Genomic DNA, 25,714 nt, shown 5'->3' on the forward strand with positions numbered 1-25,714 from the left:
TAAATAACAGCAGTGAAAATGCAGGTCAAACTGACTCCCTCAGCCATAGGCCATCCATCTTTTCTAATGGCTACTTGGCATTCAGGCATCCATTGTGCCTTGACTCTAGGCCTTGGCTCCCAGCATTCCTCTATCCAAAGAGGAGAGGTCAACCACACAGGCTCAAGTCCCACCAACACGCGATATATACGCACATCTGAGAGATGTTATCTCTGTCTTCTAAGTAACAGTTTGGATTTAGGTGGGTAAAAATAGCATAAAAATAAGGGGCGCATCCTAGATGTTCAGTGTCAAAATGCTGGAAATGGTTACATTTCTTTTCCGAATAGTTAATTCTCAATTATCCCTACTAATGGAATTCAAGCAGTGTGGATAATTCAAATCCATGGATAATAAAACAATCTTTTACTCAAACTGTTGATAAGTAGCAAAATGGACTGATTTTTGCCTTCTGTCTTTCTGGGCATATCTTCCTAGTAAGCAGTGAAATGGCCTAAAGGCAATTAGTAGGAAGCAAAAAAATGGAGTAATAGTAATAATATTTATTAAGCACTTACTATGTGCAGAGCACTATTATAAGCATTGGAAAAGAATACACTGGTGAAAATTAGGTACAATCCCTTTTCTACCCCAGTGCTTGGCGTATAAGTGCTCAACAAATATTGTTTTATTTTCATTATTATTATTATTTAGGAAGGAGCCTGGATAATGCTCAACAGAGAACTGGTTATAAATAGATATCTATGCCCTGTATTAGTGAAAACTATCCATTAGCCACAAATTGCCAAGGAACAGAAACTCCTGTCCAGTTTTGGTTTGTTGAGTAAACAGAGTCTCCAAGGAGCTTCACAGCAAACAACTGTACTTTCCAGAAAGAAAAATTAAACCACAGAAAAATCGAGTGAACTAACAAATGGTCAAAAAAAGAGAACAGGGGTACCAGACTGGTCCCTGGGGACCACGCTGCATCTCCAGAGATGGCGACAGTTTCCAGGACAACAAACTGCAAAGTTTCGGTACCACAGAACAACATCGGCACTGTGCCGCTGTCACTTCCATCATGAATGGGCCCTGAGCATAACAAATCCTTTGCCCCTGACAACGAGCTGCACCTTTGCCTACTTGCTCGTTGCACTCGGGGTCCCAGCAGGAAGAGAACTGGCAAGATGTTGAAATGCAAATGGCCCTGTGTAAACCACTAATACTCTGACCGATTCTTCCAGTCAGGTTCTCTCTCCTCAAGACTTGCTCTCTACAACAGGCTCTTTCAACCGTACAGGCGAGGAGCCGAAAGTGACTCCTGACCTGGGACTTAAAGCACAGACTGCTACGAGACTTGTCTTCCTTTTCCTTTATCTGAGCAATAGGTCGAATTATCCCTGCCATTGTCTTATTTGGCAGAATGCTCAACAAACTAGCTGGAAGCAAAGGGCTGAATGAGCAGCCATCTTTTCACTGCCAGGCACCAGGCTTGTTCAACCCAAAGCCAACAGCATCTAAACTCCAGCGGTCCCTTACGGTTCCAATGATTAAAAGAAAAGAGAAAGCTGGTTAGAGTCAGTGATTGGGTTATGGCTAAAGTTACACTTAAGTTTAGATGTAGGGTTAGTGTGAAGGACAAAGTCCAAATGTTGAAGGCCAAAGTCCAGATGTTGACACTACCAGAGAAGCCAATGAGCTAAGTTTAGCCACCCTGCTTCTCAGCTCTTAGAGCCATCTGCCCCTAACTTGTTTGGGGTCACCAGACTGACAACTGAGGAGATTCCAGGAAATCCTGGAGCACACAAAGCCTTAATTAAAAATGGCATGAGCCTGATCATCAAATGACGTGGGTTCAAATCCCAGCTCTGCCACATGACTGCTGTGTGACTTTGGGTGTCACTTCACTTTTCTGTGCCTCATTTACCATATCAGTAAAATGGGGATTAATACTGTGAGACCCATGTGGGACAGGGACTCTGTTGAACCTGGTTACCTTTGTATCTACCCCAGTACTTAGAACATGCTTGGCACATAGGTAACACTTAAATACGACCATTATAATTATTATCAAATTTAACCTTTCTTTTTCTCTGATCCTGGAATCCAATCTTGGAACCTGGCTTCACTCTGTCACTTACCTAGCTCTATCCATCACCCTCCAAGTTTTTTTAAGGATCTGCTCTCTCGCCCTGAACAATTCCAGGTTGGCTGTAGTAATGATAGGAGGGGAGTCAACAGACTAAATGAATTGGTTCCACAATGGCCCTGCTGCATTTTTTTTACTTCACGGGTTCAAAGTATAATTTGAATTTATTTTACTTCAAGGATTTGTTACACTCTTACTGTATGCCAGACACTGTACTAAGCACTGGGGTGGATACAAGCTAATCGTGTTGGAGACAGTCCCTGTTCCAGTTGGGGCTCACAGTCTTGATCCCCACTTTACAGATGAGGTAAATGAGGCACTGAGAAGTTAAGTGAAGTGCCCAAGGTCACAGTCTTGATCCCCACTTTACAGATGAGGTAAATGAGGCACTGAGAAGTTAAGTGAAGTGCCCAAGGTCACATAGCAGATAAGCGGCAGAGCTGAGATTAGAACTCAGGTCCTTCCGACTCCCAGGTCTGTGCTCTATCCTCTAACAGTTGCTTCGACCCCTTGAGGGGACTCCAAAATATTGGCAAGGACAAGATAAAGTTACAGAGAAAAGATGGAGTCAGAAGAAAATGGTAAGCAGGACAGAGATAATGTTTGAGAAGATAGAGAGTATGAGGATGAGATAGAGAGGAGGAAGTGGCTTACCTTTCCAGCACTTCATTTTTGCAGTTTTTCACATTCGGAGAGCAATACTATCCACAGTTCTAAGAGATGTGTCTTTCCAGAGATAGTTGATCATGAAGACATAGGCTAATGAAAATATGAAGTAACATATGTTGTTAATTAGTCAAGAAGGACCCATCAACTTGAACATTTGATGCCAGGTTTCTAGCAACCTGACTGTTGGCTATAATGACTACAGAAGGAATTGTGGGATTATAGAGAAGAAAGCACAAGTAATTATCTTCACTGCCCCCCGCCCCTCACACATAAGCAATCCACCTTGAGACCGGAACACGGTATAGAACCACCCTGGCTTAACAGTAGTCTTCAGAAGGGGCTGATTCATCAGCTTTAGGGAGTGAATAGGATTCTAACTCATATGCGTTATGGCTATTTTTCAAAGGGCTAAACTTAGTCATTCTCACAGGTGTGGTAACCGTGTCTTCACGGCCAGTGACCGCATAAACCTCGTATGTAAGTTGAGTTAAAGCAGTGATGCGAAGGATTTCTGTTAACAGCATGGTCATATGGGGGCTGAAAAGCATCCCACAGAACTGAAATTTGGAACTCAGATCAGAACCCATGGGGGTTGAAGATGATATAGGGAAGTTGAAAGGCTTAGTCTCCAAAAGATTTGTCCCAGGGCTTCTTGGAGTACTTATGGTACTGCCCCAGTGGTGGTTAAAATTAAGAGGGAATTTATTGAGGTCAGTGATCTATGGGAGGCATAGGAAACCTAAAGAAGAGTTGTCGTGAGCCCCCCAGTTCGTACCAACCAGGGCCTTCCTGGGCCAGAGGCGCCTTAGTGATACATAGTAGAAGTCAAACCATACCTCTTATCGCCAAGCTTAATGTCTTAAGTTTTTTACTTAGTTTTTACCACTCACTCCACTCCACCTCACCAATGGTCCAATACCAGTCTGTGGTCAAAGGAGAACATTCTGCCAAGGCTTCTTCTTCCTGCTTCCAAATGCTGCTCTCCTGCTGCTCTCCAACTGCAGGTGCTTCCCATCTGTGCCTCCTTGCTGCTTCTAGGTGCTCCCCTCTTTCGGCATGCCTCTGCCTGCGTGTTCTCTGTGTGCCTCTAAATGCTGTTTTTGCTACTCAAAGCGACTGCCTTCTACCTGCCCTAGGCATCACATCTGGGGCTTTAATGGCAGTCATTGATTGGTCCAGGCCCATTATCGGGTAGAACAGGGAGAGAAGGCCCCGCCTCCCTCCATTATCCACCCCCACAGGCCAGCAATCACCTGTCTCAGGTAGAGCCCATCAGTGGTTTTGCAAAGTCTCTTCCTTGTTGACGTTCTTGGGATCATAAATAATCACTAGAAAGTCAACTTGTTGTGGGCTCGCCACAAGAGGGATAGTGGATATCGATTCTTCTGTAGTGGTCAGAGTTTTGTCAGCAGCTGGACATTCAGTTCTTTGTGATAGACTTGTGGCTTCTGTCTCCTTGGTGGTAATTGTTATTAATTTACTGCTAGTGAGTTCTCGGTTGGCTGCGGGAAACTTAGTGCTTGTTATTTCAGAGGTGAGGTATGCCAAAGAGATTTCTGGGAAACATATGGTGGCTGAGAAAATCTTTGGGGGAGATGTGGTTGCCAGGGCAGTCATTGGCTGGGGGCGTTGCCATGGTGGTCTGTGGGGAAGGTGTGGTTGTCAGAGTGGTCCTTGGTGGGGAGGAGTGTTTGCTAGCGTAGTCGATGAGGGAAGTGTGGTCACCAGGGTGGTTGTTGGGGGAGGTGTCATTGTCAGGGTGGTTGTTGGGAGGAGGTGTGTTTGCCAAGATGGTCATTAAGTGAGGTGTGGTTGCTAGGGTCATTACTGAGGGTAGTGTGGTGGCTACAGTGCTCATTAGGGGAGGTTTGGTTGCCAGGGTGGTTGGTGGAGCCTGAGTGGTTGCCAGGGTGGTCACTGAGGGAGGTGTGGTTGCTATAGTAGTTGTTTCCAAGATAGGTATTTCTGAGCTAATAGTTCATAAATGTGTCTGGGGTCTAGTAGTAGGTCTTCCCAATGACCAAAAAGCAGGAGGAGTATTTGAATAAATGAGTTGTTCTTCCTTCAAAGAATCCAGTCTATTCCCCCTAAATTGAGCTGGGCTGCTTTACAGTGGGTGATTTTCCTTTGCAGCGGTTTTAACCTTTCTGGGATGATTTTTTATGCAGCTGTGAAGATAAAGCAAGTTACAATCACAGTTCCGTGTTTTGCCCTCCAGATATACTGATGAAAGTTTTGACAAGGGGTCAAATATCCCCACTGGGATGCCTTCCAACCTATTAACACAAAGACTCAGCATCCACAAATTTGCAAGAAGAGAAAAGACATCGGCTTTTAAAAAGTCAATTTCATTCTTCTCTAAATTGGGGTTTGTGGAGTTTCTGGAGTCCATTGAAAATTCTCTGTGGTAGATCTGAAATTTGCTTATGAGAAACTATTAGCTCTTTGGCTGAGGAGAGATTGACAATGATTTCTACAGGGAGACTTGTGACACATCAAACTCTAAGTTGGGGCATTTTTATTTTATGAGTTGGGGAAGCAGCGTGGCTCAGTGGAAAGAACCTGGGCTTCGGAGTCAGAGGTCATGGGTTCGACTCCCGGCTCTGCCACTTGTCAGCTGTGTGACTATGGGCATGTCACTTAACTTCTCTGTGCCTCGGTTACCTCATCTGTAAAATGGGGATTAACTGTGAGCCTCACGTGGGACAACCTGATTACCCTGTGTCTACCCCAGCGCTTAGAACAGTGCTCTGCACATAGTAAGCGCTTAACAAATACCAACATTATTATTTTATCAAATAACTGATTGGGGTGCTTCTGAAGCCAGTTTGAGCAGATTATCACCTGCTTGAGAGTGTTCAAGCTGTAGAAATCCTGAATGGGAAGTTTCTCAATCAGTTTATTGTCCACAGTCAGCTTTTAACAGAGTTTATTGAACAAGCTTGGTGTAGTTCCTTGATCTTATTCTTCTGGGTGCTAAACTCAGTCTGGTCAGCTTGATTATCCAGAATCTCTTCAGGAAGACTCACGAGCTCATCTTCGTGCAGCCAAAGTATTTTCAGCTGTGACAGTTTTCCAAAGATAGTTTTGGGGAGACAGAGGATCTTATTTTTGGCTAAGTATAAGAATGTCAATTTGGGGAGTTGGTCAAAAATGCCCTCGGGGAGAGAAGAAATTTCATTGTTCTGTAAATTCTGTAATTTACTGTAAATTCTCGAGATCATCAAAAACTCCATTCTAAAACTGTTGATTTTTATTGTTCTTAAGGTTGATTGTCTGCAGCTTCCAAAATTCCTGGAGCTCTCCACAGGTATTTCCTGTAACGTGGTGGCACTAGAAATTTCTGAGAAAGCATCTTCAGATTATCAAATGCACCCACTTCAGTGGTCTCAATTTTACTCTGCAAAAATTCTGTCTTTTTTAGGCCCGGCATGTTCCTGAATGCATCTTTTTTAATGGTGTATATGACCCTGTTGGTAAGGTATAGATCCACAGTGTTGGGTCCCAATTTCTCTTGGATCTCTGTGACGGCTGGAGAGGCAAAGATCGCCTTGTGAACTCTGAGACTAAACTGGGGAGAATCCGGTTGGCAGGCTTGGAACCAGAGGACAGGGCTGAGATGCGATAGCTACCTTCTCCTGCAAAAGAAGAAGCCCCTAAAGTCATCAATGAAAGAAATCCATCATTAATCCAAGGACACAACCAAAGAGAAATACCTCTTCATTCATTCATTCAGTCATTCAATCTTAATGCGTACAGAATACTGTACTAAGCACTTGGAAAATACAACAGAACAATAAACAGACACGTATCCTACCCACTGTGGGCTTACAATCTAATAATAATAATAATGGTTATTATGGTATTTAAGTACTAACTCTGAGCCAGGCACTGTACTATGTGCTGAAGACAGACATTAATATAAAGAAATTACAGATATATACATAAGTGCTGTGGGGCCAGGAGGAGGGAAGAACAAAGGGAGCAAGTCAAGGTGACACAGAAGGGAATGGGAGAAGAGGAGAAGGGAAGCTTATTCAGGGAAGGCTAAGAGATGTGCCTTCAATAAGGCCTTGAAGGTGGGGAGAGTAATTGTCTGTCAGATTTGAGGAGGGAGGACATTCCAGGCCAGAGGCAGGACGCGGGTGAGGGGTCAGTGGCGAGATAGGTGAGATCGAGGCACAGTGAGAAGTTCAGCATTAGAGGAGTCGAGTCTGTGGGTTGGGTTGTGATAGGAGAGTAGCAAGGTGAGGTAGGAGTGGGCCAGGTGATTGAGTGCTTTAAAGCCAATGGTGAGGAGTTTTTATTTGATGTGGAGGTAGATGGGCAACCACTGGAGTTTTTTGAGAAGTAGGGTGACATATCCTGAATATTTTTATAGAAAAATAATCCGGGCAGCAGAGAGAAGTATAGACTAGGGTGTAGAGAGGTAGGAGGCTAGGAGGTCAGCAAGGACCTGATGAAATAAACCAAGTGAGAGAGGATTAGGGATTGTATTAACATGGTAGCAGTTTGTCTGGAGAGGAAAGAGCAGATTTTAGCGATGAGGTAAAGGTAGGACCGACGGGTTTTACCTTCCCGCCACCTCTGCTGTTCTCCTCCTTGCCAGTTTCTGACCAAGGAGGTGAGCAAAAAGGAACTGGGACAGATTGGGAGGAAAAGGGAAATTGGGAAGGAGACTGGCAGGAGATAGACATGTATACAGTCGCAAAGTCACTCTGGGGAAGTAGAACCAAGGAACTGCTTCTTGTCCACCCCAGAAGTCCTCACCTCACCCCAAGGATTGTCCAGTGAACAGACAACTTCAAAACTGGGAGATTTTCTCTTTATGTGAGAGGCTGACACTGGAAAACACAGCTGCTGTGAACTCACTAGGGGTTGCATCTGTATAAAGGAGACACACCTTCTGTCACCTGGAGAGGATTTAGAAGGAATGCTTTCAGTTTCCTATCGACGCTTTGCCTCCCTTTTCCCACCTCCAGTGCCTCCACTGATCCTTTTTGTTAGAATGTTCCAACATTCCAGTCACAATAATTGCTAGGATTACACGCTCCACTCCTGGCGGTTGGCCAGTTAAACTGTAGAACTGCTGTGGTAACCAAATGTCTGACTAGACAGTCATCTTCCAACCCACTGACATCCATAGCAGACAATTTTTTTATCCTGAGTGGCACTTTTGGTCACCGAGTAAAGGCCTAGTCTTAGAGTGAGTCAAATTGCTTACTCAATTCCTGAAGTGTAAAACGCTTAGCAACTAGACAAAGAGACAATGTTTCTGCAATAAACAACTTCCCTCTCACATACAGAGAAAAGCTTCCAGTTTTTTTTGTTTTTCCAGGCTCCTCTTTGGCCTGACATATCCTTCTCCTCTCCTCCCTACCATCCTTCAAAACCACTTTAAATCTCACCTTTTTCTTTTTAGATTTTTAATGAGATTTGTTAAGCCCTTACTATGTGCTAAGTACTGTACTAAGCACTGGGATAGATATAATCTAATCAGAGTGTACCCAGTCGATGTGCCTCGTGAGGCGCACACTCTTAATCCCCATTTTACAGAGGAGGTGACTGAGGCACAGAGAAGTGAAGTGACTTGTTCCAGGTCACACAGCAGACAAGAGGTGGAGTCGGGATTAGAACCCCGGTCTTTCTGATTCCCAGGACAGTGCTCTATCCACTTGGCCCTGCTGCTTCACGAAGCACCTCCTACACAAACTTTTCTTTGTCCATTTAGCAGAGGAAATCACACTTAGAACACTACCACCCGAGAAATACCTTTCCACCTGGAAAAAGGAAAAAGAGAAGCACAGGAAAACTACCCTCCACAAAAAAACCCAAAAAAACAACAGCCCTGCACTAATTTGGCCCTACTTTATATGTAAACCATTTGAGAGCAAAGATTGCACCTTCTAGATCTTCCTTCCCAGTATTTTTTAATGCAATTTGTTAAGCACTTACTACATGCCAGGCAGCTAAGCAATGGGCTAAATACAAGTTAATCGGGTTCATTCATTCAATAGTATTTATTGAGTGCTTACCTTGTGCAGAGCACTGTACTAAGTGCTTGGAATGGACAAATCGGTAACAGATAGAGACAGTCCCTACCCTTTGACGGGCTTGCAGTCTAATCGGGGAAGACAGACAAGAACAATGGCAATAAATAGAATCAAGGGGAAGAACATCTCATTAAAACAATAGCAAATAAATAGAATCAGGGTGATGTACATCTCATTAACAAAATTAATAGGGTAATCGGGTTGGACACAGTCCATGTCCCACTTGGTGCTCACAGTCTTAATCCCCGTTTTGCAGACGAGGTAACTGAGGCACAGAAAAGTTAAGTAACCTGCCCAAGGTCATAGAGCAGACAAGTGGCAGAGCTGGGATTAGAACCCAGGTCCTTCAGATTCCCGGGCCCGTGCTCTATCCATTAGGCGACGCTGCTTCTCTATTAGGCAGCACAGAAGTTTGACGGCATGGGACAGAGACTTTATCCAACCTGATTATCTTGTATCGTATGAATCGAATCAAGGCTCCACCAAATGTTTTTTTCTCTCGTGCCCATTACTGCAAACTCTCACTTATCCGTGCCTATATTTCAGACTGGTGGCACAGATAAACTAAACCCGTGATAATGTTCATTTTCACTTACATGTATATTGATTCATCCAAACATTCAGATATATATACACCCACAGCTCAGTATTTTGGGGCATTTTTTCCTCATTTTTCCAAATGATTGTCTCCAAGACAATGATGCAAGTAGTGACTAGAGTTAAAGTAATGCAGATGCACAAGGCCATGGACTGATGATGAACCAAAGAAAACCACCGTTATAGACCAACCTGCACTGGAGAAATCCTTTACAAACTCAAATACTTCTTACCAATGACAAAGATCTTAATGCTGCCACCAAATTCTCCTGCACTAACCATTACATTCTGTTCAGGCAGACATACGGTTTTCAAAGAATTTTGCCCAATTTTGCCCACATGTTCTATTCCATACCTGTAGTGAAAGCCCCTTAAGGAAGAACTGCTAATATTGTTAACTACGCCGTGCTTAGATCATGGCTAGGCACATAATTAGAGCTTAATACCATAAGTATTGTCTGTATGTTGCTTTTTCGTGTACACACAAATACACACAGAGAGAGAGAGAGAGAGAGAGAGAGAGAGAGATAGGCAACTAGGCCCAAACTGTGCAGGTCCCTAGGCCCAAGTTGCAATGGAAGCCCTGAGATCCAGAAAGTAACTCCCCGGCCTTGGAACACATAAACAATTTACATAGCAGTAATTATTTTATTTCTATTAATGTCCGCCTCCCCCTACTCTAGTCTGTAATCTCACTCTGGGCAGGGAATGTCTCTGTTATAATGTTCTATCGTACTCTCTCAAGCTCTTAGTACAGTGCTCCGCACATGGTAAGTGCTTAATTAATGTGATTGACTGACACAAACACTGCCATCCCCATACCCGGTAGGCATTAGCAGCAGCTGCCCAGTACGGTGCTAAAGTGCCAACCCTTGAGCTGGCACTTGGCAGGGACTCTGAACCCAGTAACTCAGAGCAGAAAAAGGAGCTGAAAGGTCCTGCCACCCCCTGGCAAACTGTCCACCACGTCTGTAGGCAGCAGCACCTCAGCCCCGCCCCAAGAAGCCATTCCATTGCTGCCTAAGGGCTTCCAACTTTGAGCTAGTCAGTCGGATAATCGGATTTATTGACCGCTTACTGTGGGCAGAGTACTGCACTAAGAGCTTGGGAGAGCACTACAGAACAATATAACAGACACATTCCCTGCCCACAGTGAGGTTATGGTCTAGAGCGAGGAGTTCAAGGTGCAACTCCAGTGGTCCACTGGACAGGGAGGCTGTAATCACATGACTCAGAACTCCCGAACCTCTGGGACTCAATAGTGGGGGGACACTGTGGGGAGGGAAAGCAGCTCGAGGCCCATGGCTTCCCTTCCCACCCCTTCAGCCTCCATTGTGGGACTGAAGACTTCCCCTTTGCAGGGCTAGATGGGACACAGACCTCCTTTCCCATTGTCATACGTTGGGAAGCTCCAGAAGTTTCCATCAAGGATGATTTTGCCTTAAGTTGGGAGGTGTCCAGAAGAAGACTGCTCCCTCTAAATCCGTTGGTACTTTTGAATGATTTTCATGTAAAGCTGTTTATCTCGTGAACTGCATTCTATTACCATTTTTTCCTGTGCTCCTTTTACTCATTTAGATTGTGAGCAGCCTTTAGGTAATTGATTTCCATCTAATAATAATAATTATGGTACTTGTTAAGCACTTATGATGTGCCAAGCTCAGTTCTAAATTCTCGGGTAGATACAAGTTAATCAGGTTGGACTCAGTCCCTGTCCCCCATGGGGCTCACACTCTTATAATAATCAACCCAGTACTTACTAAAATGTTTTACACAGAGTTAACTCTTAATAAATAGTAATAGTAACAAAAAAATTACAGGTAAAAGCACAGGATTGGGAATCAGGAAACCTGGGTTCTAATTCCAGTTCCACCACTTGTCTTCCGTGTGACCGTGGGCCAATCACTTTACTTCTCTGGGCCTCAGTTTTTTTATCTGTTAAACTAGGATAAAAATACCTGTTTTTCCCTCCAGATAAGCAGTGGTATTCAATGAGCACTTACTATATGCAGATCACTGTACTAAGTGTCTGAGAGAGCACAGTAGATTTGGTAGACATGATCCTTACCCTCGAGGAGTGTACAGTCTAGTGGGGGAGACAGATCTGAAAATAAATTACAAGTAGAAAGAGAGTATAAAGATATTAACCTCATGTAGGGTCTCGCTACATCAGAAAAAATTGGAGTATTAAGTCTTGCATCAATTTTCAATAAAAGATGAATTATAAAAATAATTGAAAACGACTGCAATGGAGAGATAGGTGTTCAGAGATGTTCAGAAGCTGTTAACTTGCTGCAAGGGGTTTTATGAATATAAAAGAAAGCTGCTGTTTATGTAAATTGGGCAATTATTCACTGAAGTTGAAAAACCACTACCAGAGTCTGTAGAACAAATTTCTACTCTTTCAGCTAACTGCAGTGACTCATAATCATATGAACTCTTAATAAAGATTAAACACCGGTTTAGTGACATTTATTATTTCAGTAGAGAGCACTTAAATAAATTTCATATTACTTTTCAAGAGATTAAGGAATGAATCCCACATTACTAATCCTAATAAGCACTTAGTATAGTGCGGTGAACCCGGAAAGTACTGAATAAATACCACTGATTGATTGATTGATGGCATGTAAATCTATTGGAAAATGTGCCCCAAATACGACCACTCATGATTAAACCACCTTTTCAAGGAAGAAACCCTGGTATAAAGAGGAATATGGCTGTACTTTGAATATTAAAATCCTTTCCCTGGAAAGACCACCAGGAGGAAGTATAGGATTCTGAATTGAGGTTCTTAGGCAAGTCCCCAGGCAGTTGAAAAACTAGGTGTCCTTAGGTAGAATTTGTATTTTAGGATAAATATGTGATCTTCAGGCCCAGGGCCTGGTATCACAGGGAAAGACTGAAGGATCTGAAGGATTCTGTGAAAAGTGATTTAAGCCTCCAGTGCGGGGCTTTACACACAGGAAACGCTCAATAAATACAACTGAATGAAATTTCACAAATGAAAAACCCTTCATTTATTTAATTTAATGTTGGTATTTGTTAAGCGCTTACTATGTGCAGAGCACTGTTCTAAACGCTGGGGGAGATACAGGGTAATGAGGTTGTCTCACGTGAGGCTCACAGTCTTCATCCCCATTTTGCAGATGAGGTAACTGAGGCACAGAGAGTTAAGTCACTTGCCCACAGTCACACAGCTGACAAGTGGCAGATCTGGGATTCGAACCCATGACCCCTGACTCCCAAGCCCAGGCTCTTTCCACTGAGCCACGCTGCTTCTCATTTATGTATTTAGTCCCATCCTCTAAGCACTTAGGTATTAACCCCATCCCCACAGAACTTCTGTACATATCCTTACACTCGGAATGATCATAATGATTATCGCTACTATCAATTGTACTTATGATAATAATTATAACTGTAGTATTTTAAGTGCTTGCTAAGCACTGGAATAGATACAAGATAGATAATTTCTTCATGGAGCTCATAGTCTAAGTACAAGGGAGAACAGGTATTGAGTCCCCATTTTGCAGATGAGGGAACTGAGACATCGAGAAGATAAGTGACTTGCCTAAGGTCCCACAGCAGGTAAATGGTTTCTTCTTTTACTTGCAATTTGTTTTCCTATTTGACTCCCCCATTAGGCTGTAAGCTCCTTGAGGACAAGGATAATGTCTACCAACTATATTGTATTCTATCAAGAGCTTAGTACAGTGCTCTGCCCAAAGTAAGCACTCAATAAATGCCACTGATTGATTAGAACTTCATAAAAAGGAAACCAAACTGTTCAGATGAGATGGGTGGGACCCTACTGGAGCCAGAGAGGTTGCAAGAGTGAAGAGGAATCCCTTGTCTAATTGATAACAATAATAATAATACTTGTGTTATTTGTTAAGTGCTGACTAAGTACCAAGCACTGTTCTAAGCCCTTGGGTAGATATAAGGTAATCGGGTTGGACACAGTCCCTGTCCCACCTGGGGCTCACAATCTTAATCTCTATTTTACAGATGAGGAAACCGAGGCCCAAAGATGTGAAGTGACTTGCCCAAGGTCACACAGCAGACAAGTGGTGGAGCCTGACTACCAGGTCCTCTGACTACTAGGCTAGAAAGGGACCCCAGGAGCCTTTGGGATCTGGAATAAAAGCATTTATTGACTGTGACCTCACCCATGTTCCCATTGGTCTTTCTTAGACTTGGTAGAGAATCATTCACAATAAATCCCACAAGAGAAGTCACCAGGAAAACAAACCCCCACAATCCAGCCCTGAGGGCATCTAGTTTGTGGTGTGATCGGGACTGTGATCCCTAAAGGGATATTTGAGGAGCAAATAAGCAGCTTTGCTGACCAGAAATTCCACAAGCCAACGGTCCTTTCCGCCATGGGCTTCATTTCTCTAACCTAAGGATGATGGATTCTTATGATGGGGCTGGTTAATAAGAACACAGTCCTGGTCCCAGAAGTTAGAAAGCCCAGACTTGGAGAGCTAACATTGTTCCCTCTGTGCCTTCCCTTCCACCCACTCCTGCCTGGAGCAAAATTTTTTAGTGATTCAGCCTAGCAGAGTACTATCCTATAGGCTAGTCAGTTTCCCAGAGACAAGGAGTTCAGGATTTCAAACTCTTCCACAGTTCAGAGGTTATTTTAAAGCATGGGAGCCATCCTGTTCTGAAGAGCTCTGTGGGAGTAAAGCTCCTCGTGGGCGGGAACTCTATTGTACTCTCCCAACTGCTTAGTACAGTGCTCTGCACAGAGGAAGTGTTCAATGCATACCTCTGCACAGAGGAAGTGTTCAATGCATACCACTGATTGACTGGAGACAAATCAATCACACCTAAAGTGGCTCTGCCACTTGTCTGTTGTGCGATCTTGGGCAAGTCAATTCACTTTTCTGTGCTCAGTTACCTCAGCTTTAAAATGGGGAGCTCCATGTGGGACAGGGACTGTGTGCAGCCCGATAACTTTATATCCACCCCAGTGCTCAGAACAGTGCTTGGCATATAGTAAGTGCTTAACAAGTATCATTATCTTTCATATAATTTTTATCCTAAAATGGAAATCTGTTGCAGTTTGCACCTCAACTTTCTACTACAACCAATTTTGAGAACTCAGGCTGCGACACCCTCATCTGTGCCATGGCTCTTCCTGTGAACATTCTGTAGAGGAGACCGCTCAAGGTCAGAAAGACCAGAGTCATATCTCAAGTCTTAAAGAGTCCAGGCTCTTCTAAGGTGTCACCACCCCAGCTCTCTGCATCTGCTAGAATTCCTTCGTGACTTTTGAAACCCAACCTAGATTAATTCCGTGTTTGTGGCCCTGGGCACACCCTTCTAACGCTTGGTTCCCCGGAGACTCGAAATAAAAATTCCTTCCCTCCGGTCAATGGAGAAATGCCTTGGAAAACCGGTTGAGAAACACCTCGTTGTCGATAATAATGACTGACTGGCAATCAATCAATGGAATTTACTGAGTGCTTACTATGTGCAGAGCACTATCCTAAACACTTGGGAGAGTATAACATAACAAAACTGGTAAGCTCGTTATGGGCAAGGAACATATCTGCTAATTCTGTTGTACTGTTCCAAGCACAGAGTAGAGGGCTCTCCACATAGGAAGCGCTCAGTAAATACAACTGATAAATAGGAATGTCCTCAGTGTCTCCTAAAGGAAAAAAAATGAGAAAAGCAACACCCACCTGCCCAAAATGCCTCCAGTTGCTTCTGAAACTGTATATAGCAGTGAGAGAACTAGAGTAATGGAAAATGGAAAGCCACCATGAATAATGACCCCCACCTTTGGGCTATGTAATCTGCCTCCTGAGCGAAGTTCTTCACATCCACAGTGTCAGGGTTTCCAGGTCTGCACAGAGAGATAAAAAGTTGTGCTCTTCTCTATCTGCCACCGCAATATCACTGCAATACTCTTAAGCAACTTCTCTCTCATGGAGAGAAATGACGATAATTAAAACGGAAATGATCGTTGTCGAGGAGACGCAGGGCCTCTGGTGGTGGAATGTACCCCCAACCCCTGCATTGCTCCGGTGGAGATGTGAATTTGTGTCTTTCCCCTCTGGAGTGCTCTTCCTCTTTCCAGTTTTGTGTCTTGCCCCACACTCAGCCTGCTTCTGCCCTGCCCCCAGCCTGCTGTTTTCTCAGAAAAGGTGGAATGTCATGTGCCCTCGTCCTCTGCTCTCAATTTTCAAGCTATTGTGCCAACTGGCCACCCACAGAGAGGCTGATGACCTCAGCGGGAGGGTCTCCACCACACCCCATTCAACTCCCGTCCCACCTGCTTCCAGCAGACCATTCTTCATTTGACAGTTTCAGTCGCACCTTCTGAACTACTAAATCATCATCAATTATTGAGCGCTTACTGTGTTCAGAGCACTGTACTAAGCGCTTGGGAGAGTGCAATGCGACAGAGTTGGTAGACATGTTCTCTGCCCACGAGGAGCTTAATGCCAGTGCATCCTGCCCCAGCCCACCTAACCTTCCTTTAATTGTCCCTCTCTGTCAAAACCGTCCCATCTCTGTTGAGCTTTGCTAGTCCCTCTACAGGCAGTCCCTTCTCTCTTCTCTCTAATCTGCTGTCCTGCCTTAATCCCCTCTTCTCCATCCTCCGAGATTCTCCCCTGCCGACGCCGCCCATCCTCCCCTCCATACTCCATCTACAATATTTTAATTAAGTCAAAATAGGAAAAAAAAGGCTTTTGATATCCTTTGCGTTTACTGGGCACGGATACAGCATCGACAGCCATTCCGCAGAACCTACGGAAGACTCCAAACCAGTTCCGGGAATGGGAGGACAGCTAAAAGCGGGAAAGTGGGAAGCCACCGGTGTCAGAGAGGCAGGTCAAGAAGGGAGGGGAACATGGGTTCGAGTCGACACCTCCTACCCTAGAGGAAGGTGTGATTTTTTTTCAGCCGGGAAGCCCCCAGTGGATTTGTATCTCTTGACCTTCCAAGACACCATCTGGGTTCAGTTCCTAAACTGATAAACATGAAGGTAGCAAAAGACCTCATCTACCCTTCTCCTCCCAGGGCTTCGATGGCTACAGTGAGTCGGACCAAACCACAATTCGAATCCAAAACCCAACCCTGGCTAGAATTGTAAGCCAGCCCCGGGGAGCCAGAATCCTTCCTGGTGGGTAAGTGAAGGCTCAACCAACGGCACGTCGATCGGTCGCAGGACAGGACGACGGTCCCCTCAGGGTTTCTGTAGGTGCAGGAGCCGGGGGTTTTGTCTCCAGGAGTCGGATCCCAGGGGCCGCCCAGCGCCTGCTTCTCCGACTGGGAAAAATGGAGTCGGGCCTCACCAGCGGTTAGCGGACACACCAGCTGATCCACTCGGAGCCTCAGGAGCTCCGAGTCGTTGAGGTGGGCCGGGCTGTTGCAGGAGCCTTGGCTGTCCGGCATCCCCTCCATGAACGTCTGGAGGTAGTCCAAAAGGTAGGTCAGGTGACAGTCACAGGCCCAAGGGTTGCCTCTGAGGGCGAGGTTGGACAATTTGTAATTAGAGTCGAAGATTCCCTTCGGAAGTGTCTCCAGCCGGTTGTTGGGTAGGCTGAGCTTCCCCAGACTGGTCAGGTTCTGAAATAGGTCCCGGTGCAAGGATGTCAGGTTGTTGCTGCCCAGGTAGAGCTCGGTGACAGCGGCCAGGTCCTGAAAGATGCCAGCTGGGAGGCCGGAGAGGAGGTTATGGGACAGCTCGACGGTGCTGAGCTTGGAGAGGTTTCGGAATGTCCCCTCGTCTAGGGTCTCCAACCGGTTGTGTGACAAGGACAGCCTTTCCAGGTTGGGGGTCTGGCCCAGGAGGCCGGGGGGGACCTGCTGGAGCTGGTTCCTTTCCAGGCTGAGGAAGGTGAGGTTCCCCAGAGAGAAGATGGAGCGAGGGAGGTGGGTGATGGAATTGTTCTGCAGCCACAAGTGTTGCAGCTGGGATAACTTTGAGAAGATATCGGGAGAAAGCTCCAGGATCCCATTGCTGTCCAGGAAGAGCTCCTGGAGGCGTGCCAGAGTCCAAAACACACGTCGGGGAAGGGCGGAGATATTGTTGTCGCTCAGCTTCAGGATCCGGAGGTGAACGAGGGGAGCGAAAAGTCTCTCGGGGATCTGGGCTAGCCGGTTCTGAGCTAGGTTGAGGGTCTTCAGGGAGGTCAGGGGGTGGAAAAACCCTTCCATCAGATTTTGAAATCCATTTCCTTTCAAGTGAAGTTCCTCCAAGGTTTCCATCCCTTCAAAGGTCCCCGCTTCCAGACTTGTGAGGGAATTGAAGTTGAGAGTGAGTTTTCTGAGGCTGGTCAGGTTGGAGAAGGTCTGAGCTCTCAGGTGACCAAGAGGGCTGCCTGTGATTTCTAGGTCTCTAAGTCTGGGCAGACCACCAAAGGCATCCTGTTCTAGAGTTCTGAGTTTGGTGTTGAGAAAGACCACTTTGCATAGAGAGGTGGTGTGGCTAAAGGCCCTGGACTCCACCTTGCACATGGTGGTTTCCACAAAGATGATTTTCAAGGTCCCTGGTGGAATGTTTTGGGGGATGTAGGTTATTTCCTTATCGGAGCAGAAAACCGTCTGGTCAAAGCAGATACAAGCCTCGGGGCATGGCTGAATGACCTTTACCTGGCTCATCAGGCGAAGAAAAAGCAGCAGAATGCCAGGAAACATTCTCCTAAACTGAGAAAATAAGTAACAACATGAATCGTGGTATTTGTTTAGTTCTTAACTACGTGCTAAGAGCTGTATTAAGCACTGCGGGCAATACAGGATATTCAGGTTGGCCATGGTCCCTGTCCCACAGGGGGCTCGCAGTCTATGGGAGAAGGAGGACAAGGTATTGAATTCCCATTTCACAGATGAGGAAACCAAGGCACAGAGAAGCTCAGTGACTTCCTCAAGTTCACACAGCAGGCACGTGGCAGAGCCGGGATTAAAACCCAAGTCCTTTGATTAGCAGAGACACACTATTTCCGCTCGGCCGCAGAAAACAGTGTTTCTTTTTCATCCCTAGAGCTCCTGTCATTCTGAACGACTGTGAGCCACCAACCACCCCTCTAATTCTCCATCCCACCTGGTTGGAGAGACCATTCTCGGTGATTAACTTGGTAATAATTATACTTGTTACGAGCTCTCTGTGTGTCAAGCACTTTTCTAAGCACTGAGGTAGACACAAGTCAATCAAGTTGGACACAGCCACTTGGGGCTCACACTTTTAAGTGAGTCCTCAATCTGAGGTGCTTTTGGACCCCAGAGCCCAGCTTTCTCTCTGAATTTCTAAGCCCTGTAGAAGTAGGCCAGAGACAGGTGCTGAATTGCATTCCAACCTTGGCTAGCCTCATCCAAGTCAGTTATTGTTTTTTAGTTTGGAGAACCTGATCATTTCCCTCTTAGCTGGAGAACAAACCAGCCCCCATATTGTTGGCTCCTGGCTAATCACAAATGTTATGTCCTCTGTGCATCTTAGCTCTTAGGAGTTTAGCAACATACTTTATTAGGTAACTCCTACCCTGCTTCTGATCTGATTCTGTTTAGTCATGAGTGGGTGATGGCTTGATTCCTAATTACTAGCAAACCCTACACTTGCACAATTTTAGCTACCAATGCTAGGACCTTGTACATGGGTTCAAATTACCAGTGGACTTTCAAATATTTTCACTTGCCTGCTAGATCTCCAGCAGCCCCTTCTCCCTGCCAAGCCTCCCTCTTCTTCTGATCTTCAAGGCCACCTCTCTTCAAGAATATGTCCATTTGAAATCTTATCCAAATGGAAACTAGAAAGAAGAGGAGGAGGTTGATGCCATGCTACTGGGTCCTGAATTCATTCATTCATTCATCAATCATATTTGTTGAGCGCTTACTGTGTGTGAAGCACTGTACTAAGCACTTGGGAGACTAGGGAAGCAGCGTGCCTCAGTGGAAAGAGCCCGGGCTTCGGAGTCAGAGGTCTTGGGTTTGACTCCCGGCTCTGCCACTTGTCGGCTGTGTGACTGTGGGCGAGTCACTTAACTTCTCTGTGCCTCAGTTACCTCATCTGTAAAATGGGGATTAACTGTGAGCCTCACGTGGGACAACCTGATTACGCGGTATCTACCCCAGCGCTTAGAACAGTGCTCTGCACATAGTAAGCGCTTAACAAATACCAACATTTTTATTATTATTATTACAGTACAATAATAAACAGACACATTCCCTGCCCATAATGAACTTACAGTCTAGAGGGAGAGACAGACTTTAAATTAATTTCAGATATGCAGCAGGTGGTCAATTTAAATTCAGAGGTAGGACTGGGTCCAGTGGGTGACCTCCCCGTTGTCAAGGATTGCTCACTGACCAATGTCCATTGTACTGAGAGTTCCTCAAGGAGAGGTCTGGGATCTAGCAGGCAGATACCAAGAATTTCTGGTCTTGAAGATCTTCAGACAACTCCTAGGTGAACCACTACACTCTCGGCATCCTCCCCACAACTAGGGTAGGCCTTCCACATTTGGCCACTCCGAGCCATGATAGAAAATGGTGGCCGACACCCGTGATGCGGTGGATGTTGTCCCAGCATCATCTAATCGGGTCCTTTAGATGTCCTCCTCAGCCTGCCTGAACCTCCAAACTTAAGAGTGTTGTTCTACAGCCAACAGGACCATTCCCCTCCCAGGTCCCTATTAAGACAGAAACCTCTTCTGACCCAGGCAGAGGAAGATCGGGCATTTCCATGTCTTCAACTGTTACTACCCTTAGCCAAACCGCCACGCCCTCCTGCCTCCCCATCTGATCAGGCACCCTGTGACAACTGCCTCCTTTGCTCTGGGTCTTTTTTTCCATTTCTAATCACTGTCAAGAGTGTGTTCAAACAAATATCGTTCTGGAAGGTGTGTGTGTGTGTTATGGGCACCTACTTTCTGGCAGAGCATCGTACTCCATGCTTGGGAGTATAAAATAGAAATAGAAGTAGAGGAGCTATTAGCCTATTCTCTCTTCTACTAAGACTGACTCTCATGGAACAGGGACGTTGACTGACCTAACTTACCTGAATCTACATCAGTGCTTAGAACAGTGCTTGACACATGATGTGTGCTTAATGAATCGTCTTGTCTTATGCTGTCAAGTCACTTCTGACTCCACAGACAAATCTCTCCCAGAACGCCCCACCTCCATCTGCAGTCATTCTGGTAGTAGAGTTTTCTTGGTAAAAATACGGAAATGGTTTACCATTACCTTCTTCCGTGCAATAACCTTGAATCTCCGCCCTCAACTCCTCGATTCTCTCCTACGTCGCCGTTCCCCAGCGTAGGTGAGTTTTGACTTGTAGCAGATTGTCTTCCACTCTCTACCCACCGGCCAAGCTAAGAATGGAATGGAAATGCTCTTCTTGACTCTCCCTCCCATGGCCGAGACTGGTAGAGTACTGAAAACTCTCCAGGTGCGAATGATAATAATTAGAAGTAGAGCAGTAGAAGAAGCTTCTTACAGTCAATTAAAAGGAAAACAGATTCAGTTAGGAGCAACAAAGTAAACAAAAAATGGGCCAATAAATAAATAAATGGATACATGTTCATGGACCTAAAGAGGAGACTGATCAATCTGATCAATCGATCAGTCAGTGGTATTTATTGAGCCCTTAATGAGCGCAGAGCACTGCACTAAGCACTTGGAAAAGTACAACACAATAGAGTTGGTAGATGCAATCCCTTCCCACAAGGAGCTTACAGTCTAGAGTCAAAACCGATGGAAGGACATGACTGGTAAGGTGGAAGATGAGTCAGACAGTGCTTCTGGGGGGAGGTGACTTTTTCAGGAGGGCTTCAAAGATGGGAAGGGGCATGGTTTGATGGATTTGAGGAGGAGGAGGGAGTTATAGAAAGTTTGGAGTTTAACTTGGGAGAAACAAAGGGCATGAGCCGCTATAAGCCGGAAAAAAAAGCAGGAAGGAAAGATACAGAGAGGTACAACAGAGCTTGGAAATCAATTGAGGCTCTACTTCAGGCAGAAAATTGCCTTGTCATGGCTATGAAGAGGTCAGGTTATAAAGGAGTGCTTCAAGGTTGACTCTCCAGTTGCTTACAATTTTAAGCACGGTTCCCAGTCAAAAATGTCAGTTAAAAAGGTCGGGGATCACCTGGCTATCTGAAAGTAAGCAGAAATGGTCCTTTGCGGGAGAGAACTCAGGGAATATCTGGAACGGGAAGTCCCTGTCGATCAGCAGACCTGTTTGTGCATTTCACATCACTTCCAGTTACACATTCTATGGCCACTTTAGCCCCTCATTGGGACACTTTTCCTCCCAGCATCTGGTGAGCAAAGAATTCTAGAGAAGCAACGTGGCTTAGTGGAAAGAGCACGGGCTTGGAATCAGAGGTTGTGGGTTCTAATTCCACCTCTGCCACTTGTCAGCTGGGAGACTTTGGGCAAGTCACTTAACTTCTCTGTGTCTCAGTTACTTCATCTGTAAAATGGGGATTAAGAATATGAGCCCAACGGGTACAAGGTAAATCTAACAGCATTTAAAACAGTGCTTGGCACTGAGTAAGTGCTTAACAAGTACCATTATTAATATTATTACCATTGACCTATACAAATTCCCAGGGCCCCTCAGACCCAACCCAGTCTCTGCATGGAGTAGGGGTGACATTTTTCACTCTTAAAGGACCACATGGCAACCCAGCCCTGAAAATCAATCAATCAATCAATCTATCAGTGGTATTTATTCAACACTTACTAGGTGCAGAGCATTGTACTAAGCACCTGGGAGAGTACAACACAACAGAATCAGCAGACACGCTCTCTGCTCGTAACGAACTTACAGTCTAGAGGGGAGACAGACATTAATATGAATAAATAATTCACAATATGTAATATAAAGGTACGTTCATAAGTTCTGCAGGGCTGGGAGTGGGGCAATTATCAAATGTCCAGAGGTCGCAGATCCAAGTGCATAGATGAAGCAGAAGGGAGAGTGATCCAGGGAAAAGAAGGCTTCACTGGGGAAGGCCTCTTGGAGGAGACGTGACCTTAATAATGCTTTGCGGGCCGGAGTATGTGGAAGGAGAGGGGGTTCCTCTGATGCCCAGGCCCAAGCTCTTGACCGTGCCTCTGGTGGGAAGGAAAGGGTGGCCGAAAGTAGTATAGTTTTCCCCAAAGCTATTGGATTTGACCTGGAATGAATTCTCTAAAAGCCTTCTTGAATTTGGAAAGTAGACACCCTCCTAGTTGGGAGGAGTTAGGTGTAAGTTCCATGGGCTGCCCAAGACCTCAGGAACAACCACTAGAAGAAGACCCCCAGGCCCCAGGGCTGGTGAGAGCAGGTGCTCTCGGGAAGGCCCAAGCCAGACGGATCCCTACTCAAACCTAAAGGAGGAACTCAAACATCAGGGAAGGATATAACAAGGTGACGGTTAATCATCTCTTCCCTCCCTGACATATCCCAGTTTCATGGACCAAAGCATATGAGGAGCATGACTCGGTGCATAGGGCACAGATCTGGGAGTCAGAGAATCTGGGTTTTAATCCTGTCTCTGCCTCTTGCCTGCTGTGTGACCTTGGGCAAGTCTCGTAACTTGTCTGGGCCTCAGTTGCAACCCTTGTAAAATGTTATTTAGACTGTGAGCCCCATGTGGGACGGGTACTTTGACTGACTTTTTAACTATCTTTAACTACCCCAGCACTTGGTCCAATGCTTGGCACATAATAAGAGTTTAAGAAACACCATAGTTATTATTATTATTATTATTGCAGGAGGTACCAAACTACTGCTCTACCCAATCCTTCTTGAGCCTCACCCACAAGCTTTGGCATTACAGCACCGATGTGCTCCCCATTTCCAGACTCTACGGATGTATTTTTTTAATGTTTTTTGCTAAATGCTTACTATGTATCGGGCACTGTTCTAAGCGCCGGGGTAGATACAAGGTAATCAAGTTGGGCACAGTCCACGCCCCACATGGGGCTCACAATCATAATCCCCATTTTGCAGATGAGGTAACTAGGTACCGAGAAGTTAAGTGACTTGCCCAAGGTCACGCAGCAGATAAACGGCAGAGTTGGGATTAGAAGCCAGGTCCTTCTCATTTCCAAGCCTGTACTCTATCCACTAGGCTATGCTGCTTCCCTCAGTTACTGACACAGGGATGAACTTCGAAGAAATCATTGCAGGACCTTCAAGACCAGGTTAAATGTGACTGACTTTAAAGTACCACCCAGGAATCTTTTGGGTGATTCTGAATCTCATCTTCCAAGCAGACCACTGCTTCTCTTGCCCGCTTTTAGTTAGCCTGTAGTTTCTACAAAATCCACATTGTATCTGTTCACCCTCAGTATACAGGCTTTGGAAAAAGGGAACAATCCTAAAGATGTCCATACATATACATACAGCACCAAGGATTTGGTAGCTTTGGAAATCAACGAGTCAAAATGCCTAGGTCTTCAAGCATTTAACCTGCCTGATTTGGCATAGAGGAAGGGAAGGGATAATTCTAGGGTGAGCCACACCAGCCCGAGGGTTATGCCAGCCTCTGATGGAGAATGTGATGAGTTTTATGACTTGTAACTGCATGAAAACATAGAATCATAGAGTTTAGAAATGGAAAAACCTATGAGCTCACCCAGACCACCCCTTAGGGAAGGGCAGATTTGTCCTCCAGCCTGTTTATCTTGTGCTTCTCCTCCTGTTGCTTTTCCAATTTAGCAGTGAAGCGCAGTGGTTTTCTCTGAGAGAGTCTCTCAGAATATGTTCTAAAAGCCTTTCCTTCTAGGTTAATCTAGAGACTCAGGTATGGTCGAAAAGACAAGTGTGTCCAGGTAAATAGAGGGTCCCTTCTGGTAAAAAGCAAATCTTGCAGTGTAACGATGGAAATGTGGCTGGCTTTCATTTGGATGGCTGTTTGTGCATTTTTGCAGAACCCAGCAAAACCTTTTGAGGCAAACCCACAAAATGTTCTATGTTTTCATCAAGCCAAGAAAATAGAATTATTTTTTTTTTTGCTAACTACAAATGAATGTTTTTTTTTTTCTTAAAATGCCATTGCGCTGGAGCCAACACCCACATTTCCAAACATTCGGCTCATATTGGGAGCAGCTGGATGGTACTTACTCAATTTCTCTATTAAACAACTCATTGTCTCTGGTTTGTAGTAGTGCTAATAGTAATAGCATTTATTAAGTGTGTACCGTATGAAAAGCACTGTAATAAGCCCTGAGAAAAAAATACACAGGGAGAATTAGACTGGCAACTCTTCTCAGTTCCTGAACTGGATTAGACTGTCTTTGGGCTTTAGCTTCCTGATCTTGCACCAAACTAAGCGTGGAATCACTGAGCAAATGAATGTGTGTAAAATGTTCTGAATTTCTCAAAGAAAGAAGCAGCTTAACAATAAGATTGAGAGCAAGCAAAGAATCAAGACTGACTCGTTTCCTTATTCATGCCCCCTCCCAGCCCCACAGCACTTATGTCCATATCTGTAATTTATTTCTATTAATATCTGTCTCCTCTCTAGACTGTAAGCTCATTGTGAGCAGGGAATGTGTCTGTTTATTGTTACGTTTTACTCTCCCAAGCACTCAGTACAGCACCCTACACACAGTAAACGCTCCATAAATACGATTGAATGAACTGAGATGATTTAAAATTGGGTCTGTGAAGGGCTTTACCCAATTCACAAGCAGAGAGAACCGGTAAACACAAGCAAGAGGTCGCCAGCAGCAGGCCCAAATGATGGCATATGGATGGCAGTTACCTACCTCCTTAAAGTGACCGAGCTTTCTTCTGAAGTCAGAGGGGAAAGAATGAAATGGCAAAGACCTACCAGGTGGGAATGACCCAGATGGAGCTTTCCAGAATGTGCAAGACCCCTCAGACGCCAATGTTTGTCAGCAGAAGCAGTCCGAGGCCCCTGACCTAGCAGCTTTCCCTGAGCATAGTAAATGATTTCCTCTTCTGACAACACTCAGGTGCTCTCCCCGAGATCACTGGCTGCCCGAGCTGAGAGGACAGACATTTGGGGCGGAGTGCCAGTGGAGAGAAAACGTTTCGGCCTTCACCCTCCACCTACGGACACCACACGCGTGCCAGCCAGTGCTGGCCGAAGCTTAGTAATAGGGAGACAGAAGTCATACTCAGTCCATCGTATTTATGGAGTGCTTACTCTGTACAGAGCACGGTACTAAGTACTTGAGAAACTACAATAGAACATTATAACAGACACAGTCCCTGCCCACCACAATGAGCTTACGGTCTAGAGGCCTAATGGGAAGGGTTTGCTGCTGGGAGCCAAGAAATCTGAGT

At 45.2% G+C, this 25,714-nt stretch overlaps 1 protein-coding gene and 1 long non-coding RNA gene across 6 annotated transcripts in view; both read right to left on the bottom strand.

Moving 5' to 3' along the window:
* LOC120638527 overlaps positions 1-4,028 on the bottom strand; it is a 29,137-nt gene extending 25,109 nt beyond the window's left edge. The window contains exon 1 of the long non-coding RNA XR_005660220.1: positions 2,783-4,028. This is a non-coding gene — a long non-coding RNA (uncharacterized LOC120638527). The remainder of the gene's footprint in view (positions 1-2,782) is intronic.
* A 1,681-nt stretch (positions 4,029-5,709) lies between these two features.
* Positions 5,710-25,374, bottom strand: CPN2 (carboxypeptidase N subunit 2). 5 transcript variants are annotated; one of them, XM_007668926.4, is made up of 4 exons: positions 25,236-25,374; positions 16,767-18,120; positions 15,245-15,310; positions 5,710-6,435 (listed from the first exon to the last, which is right to left on the bottom strand). In XM_007668926.4, the coding sequence occupies exons 2-3, from the start codon at positions 18,109-18,111 to the stop codon at positions 15,282-15,284; spliced, it is 1,374 nt and encodes a 457-aa protein (XP_007667116.2). In that variant the 5' UTR covers positions 18,112-18,120; positions 25,236-25,374; the 3' UTR covers positions 5,710-6,435; positions 15,245-15,281. The 5 variants fall into 5 exon arrangements, with proteins under 5 accessions (XP_007667116.2, XP_039768587.1, XP_028925376.1 ...); XM_039912653.1 differs by lacking the exon at positions 5,710-6,435 and having other exon boundaries at positions 15,083-15,310; XM_029069543.2 differs by lacking the exons at positions 5,710-6,435; positions 15,245-15,310 and adding an exon at positions 20,653-20,780 and having other exon boundaries at positions 16,156-18,120; positions 25,236-25,360.
* Between the last annotated feature and the right edge of the window lie 340 nt (positions 25,375-25,714).

This window comes from Ornithorhynchus anatinus, chromosome 7 (genome assembly GCF_004115215.2).
Source record: "Ornithorhynchus anatinus isolate Pmale09 chromosome 7, mOrnAna1.pri.v4, whole genome shotgun sequence".
NCBI lineage: Eukaryota > Metazoa > Chordata > Mammalia > Monotremata > Ornithorhynchidae > Ornithorhynchus > Ornithorhynchus anatinus.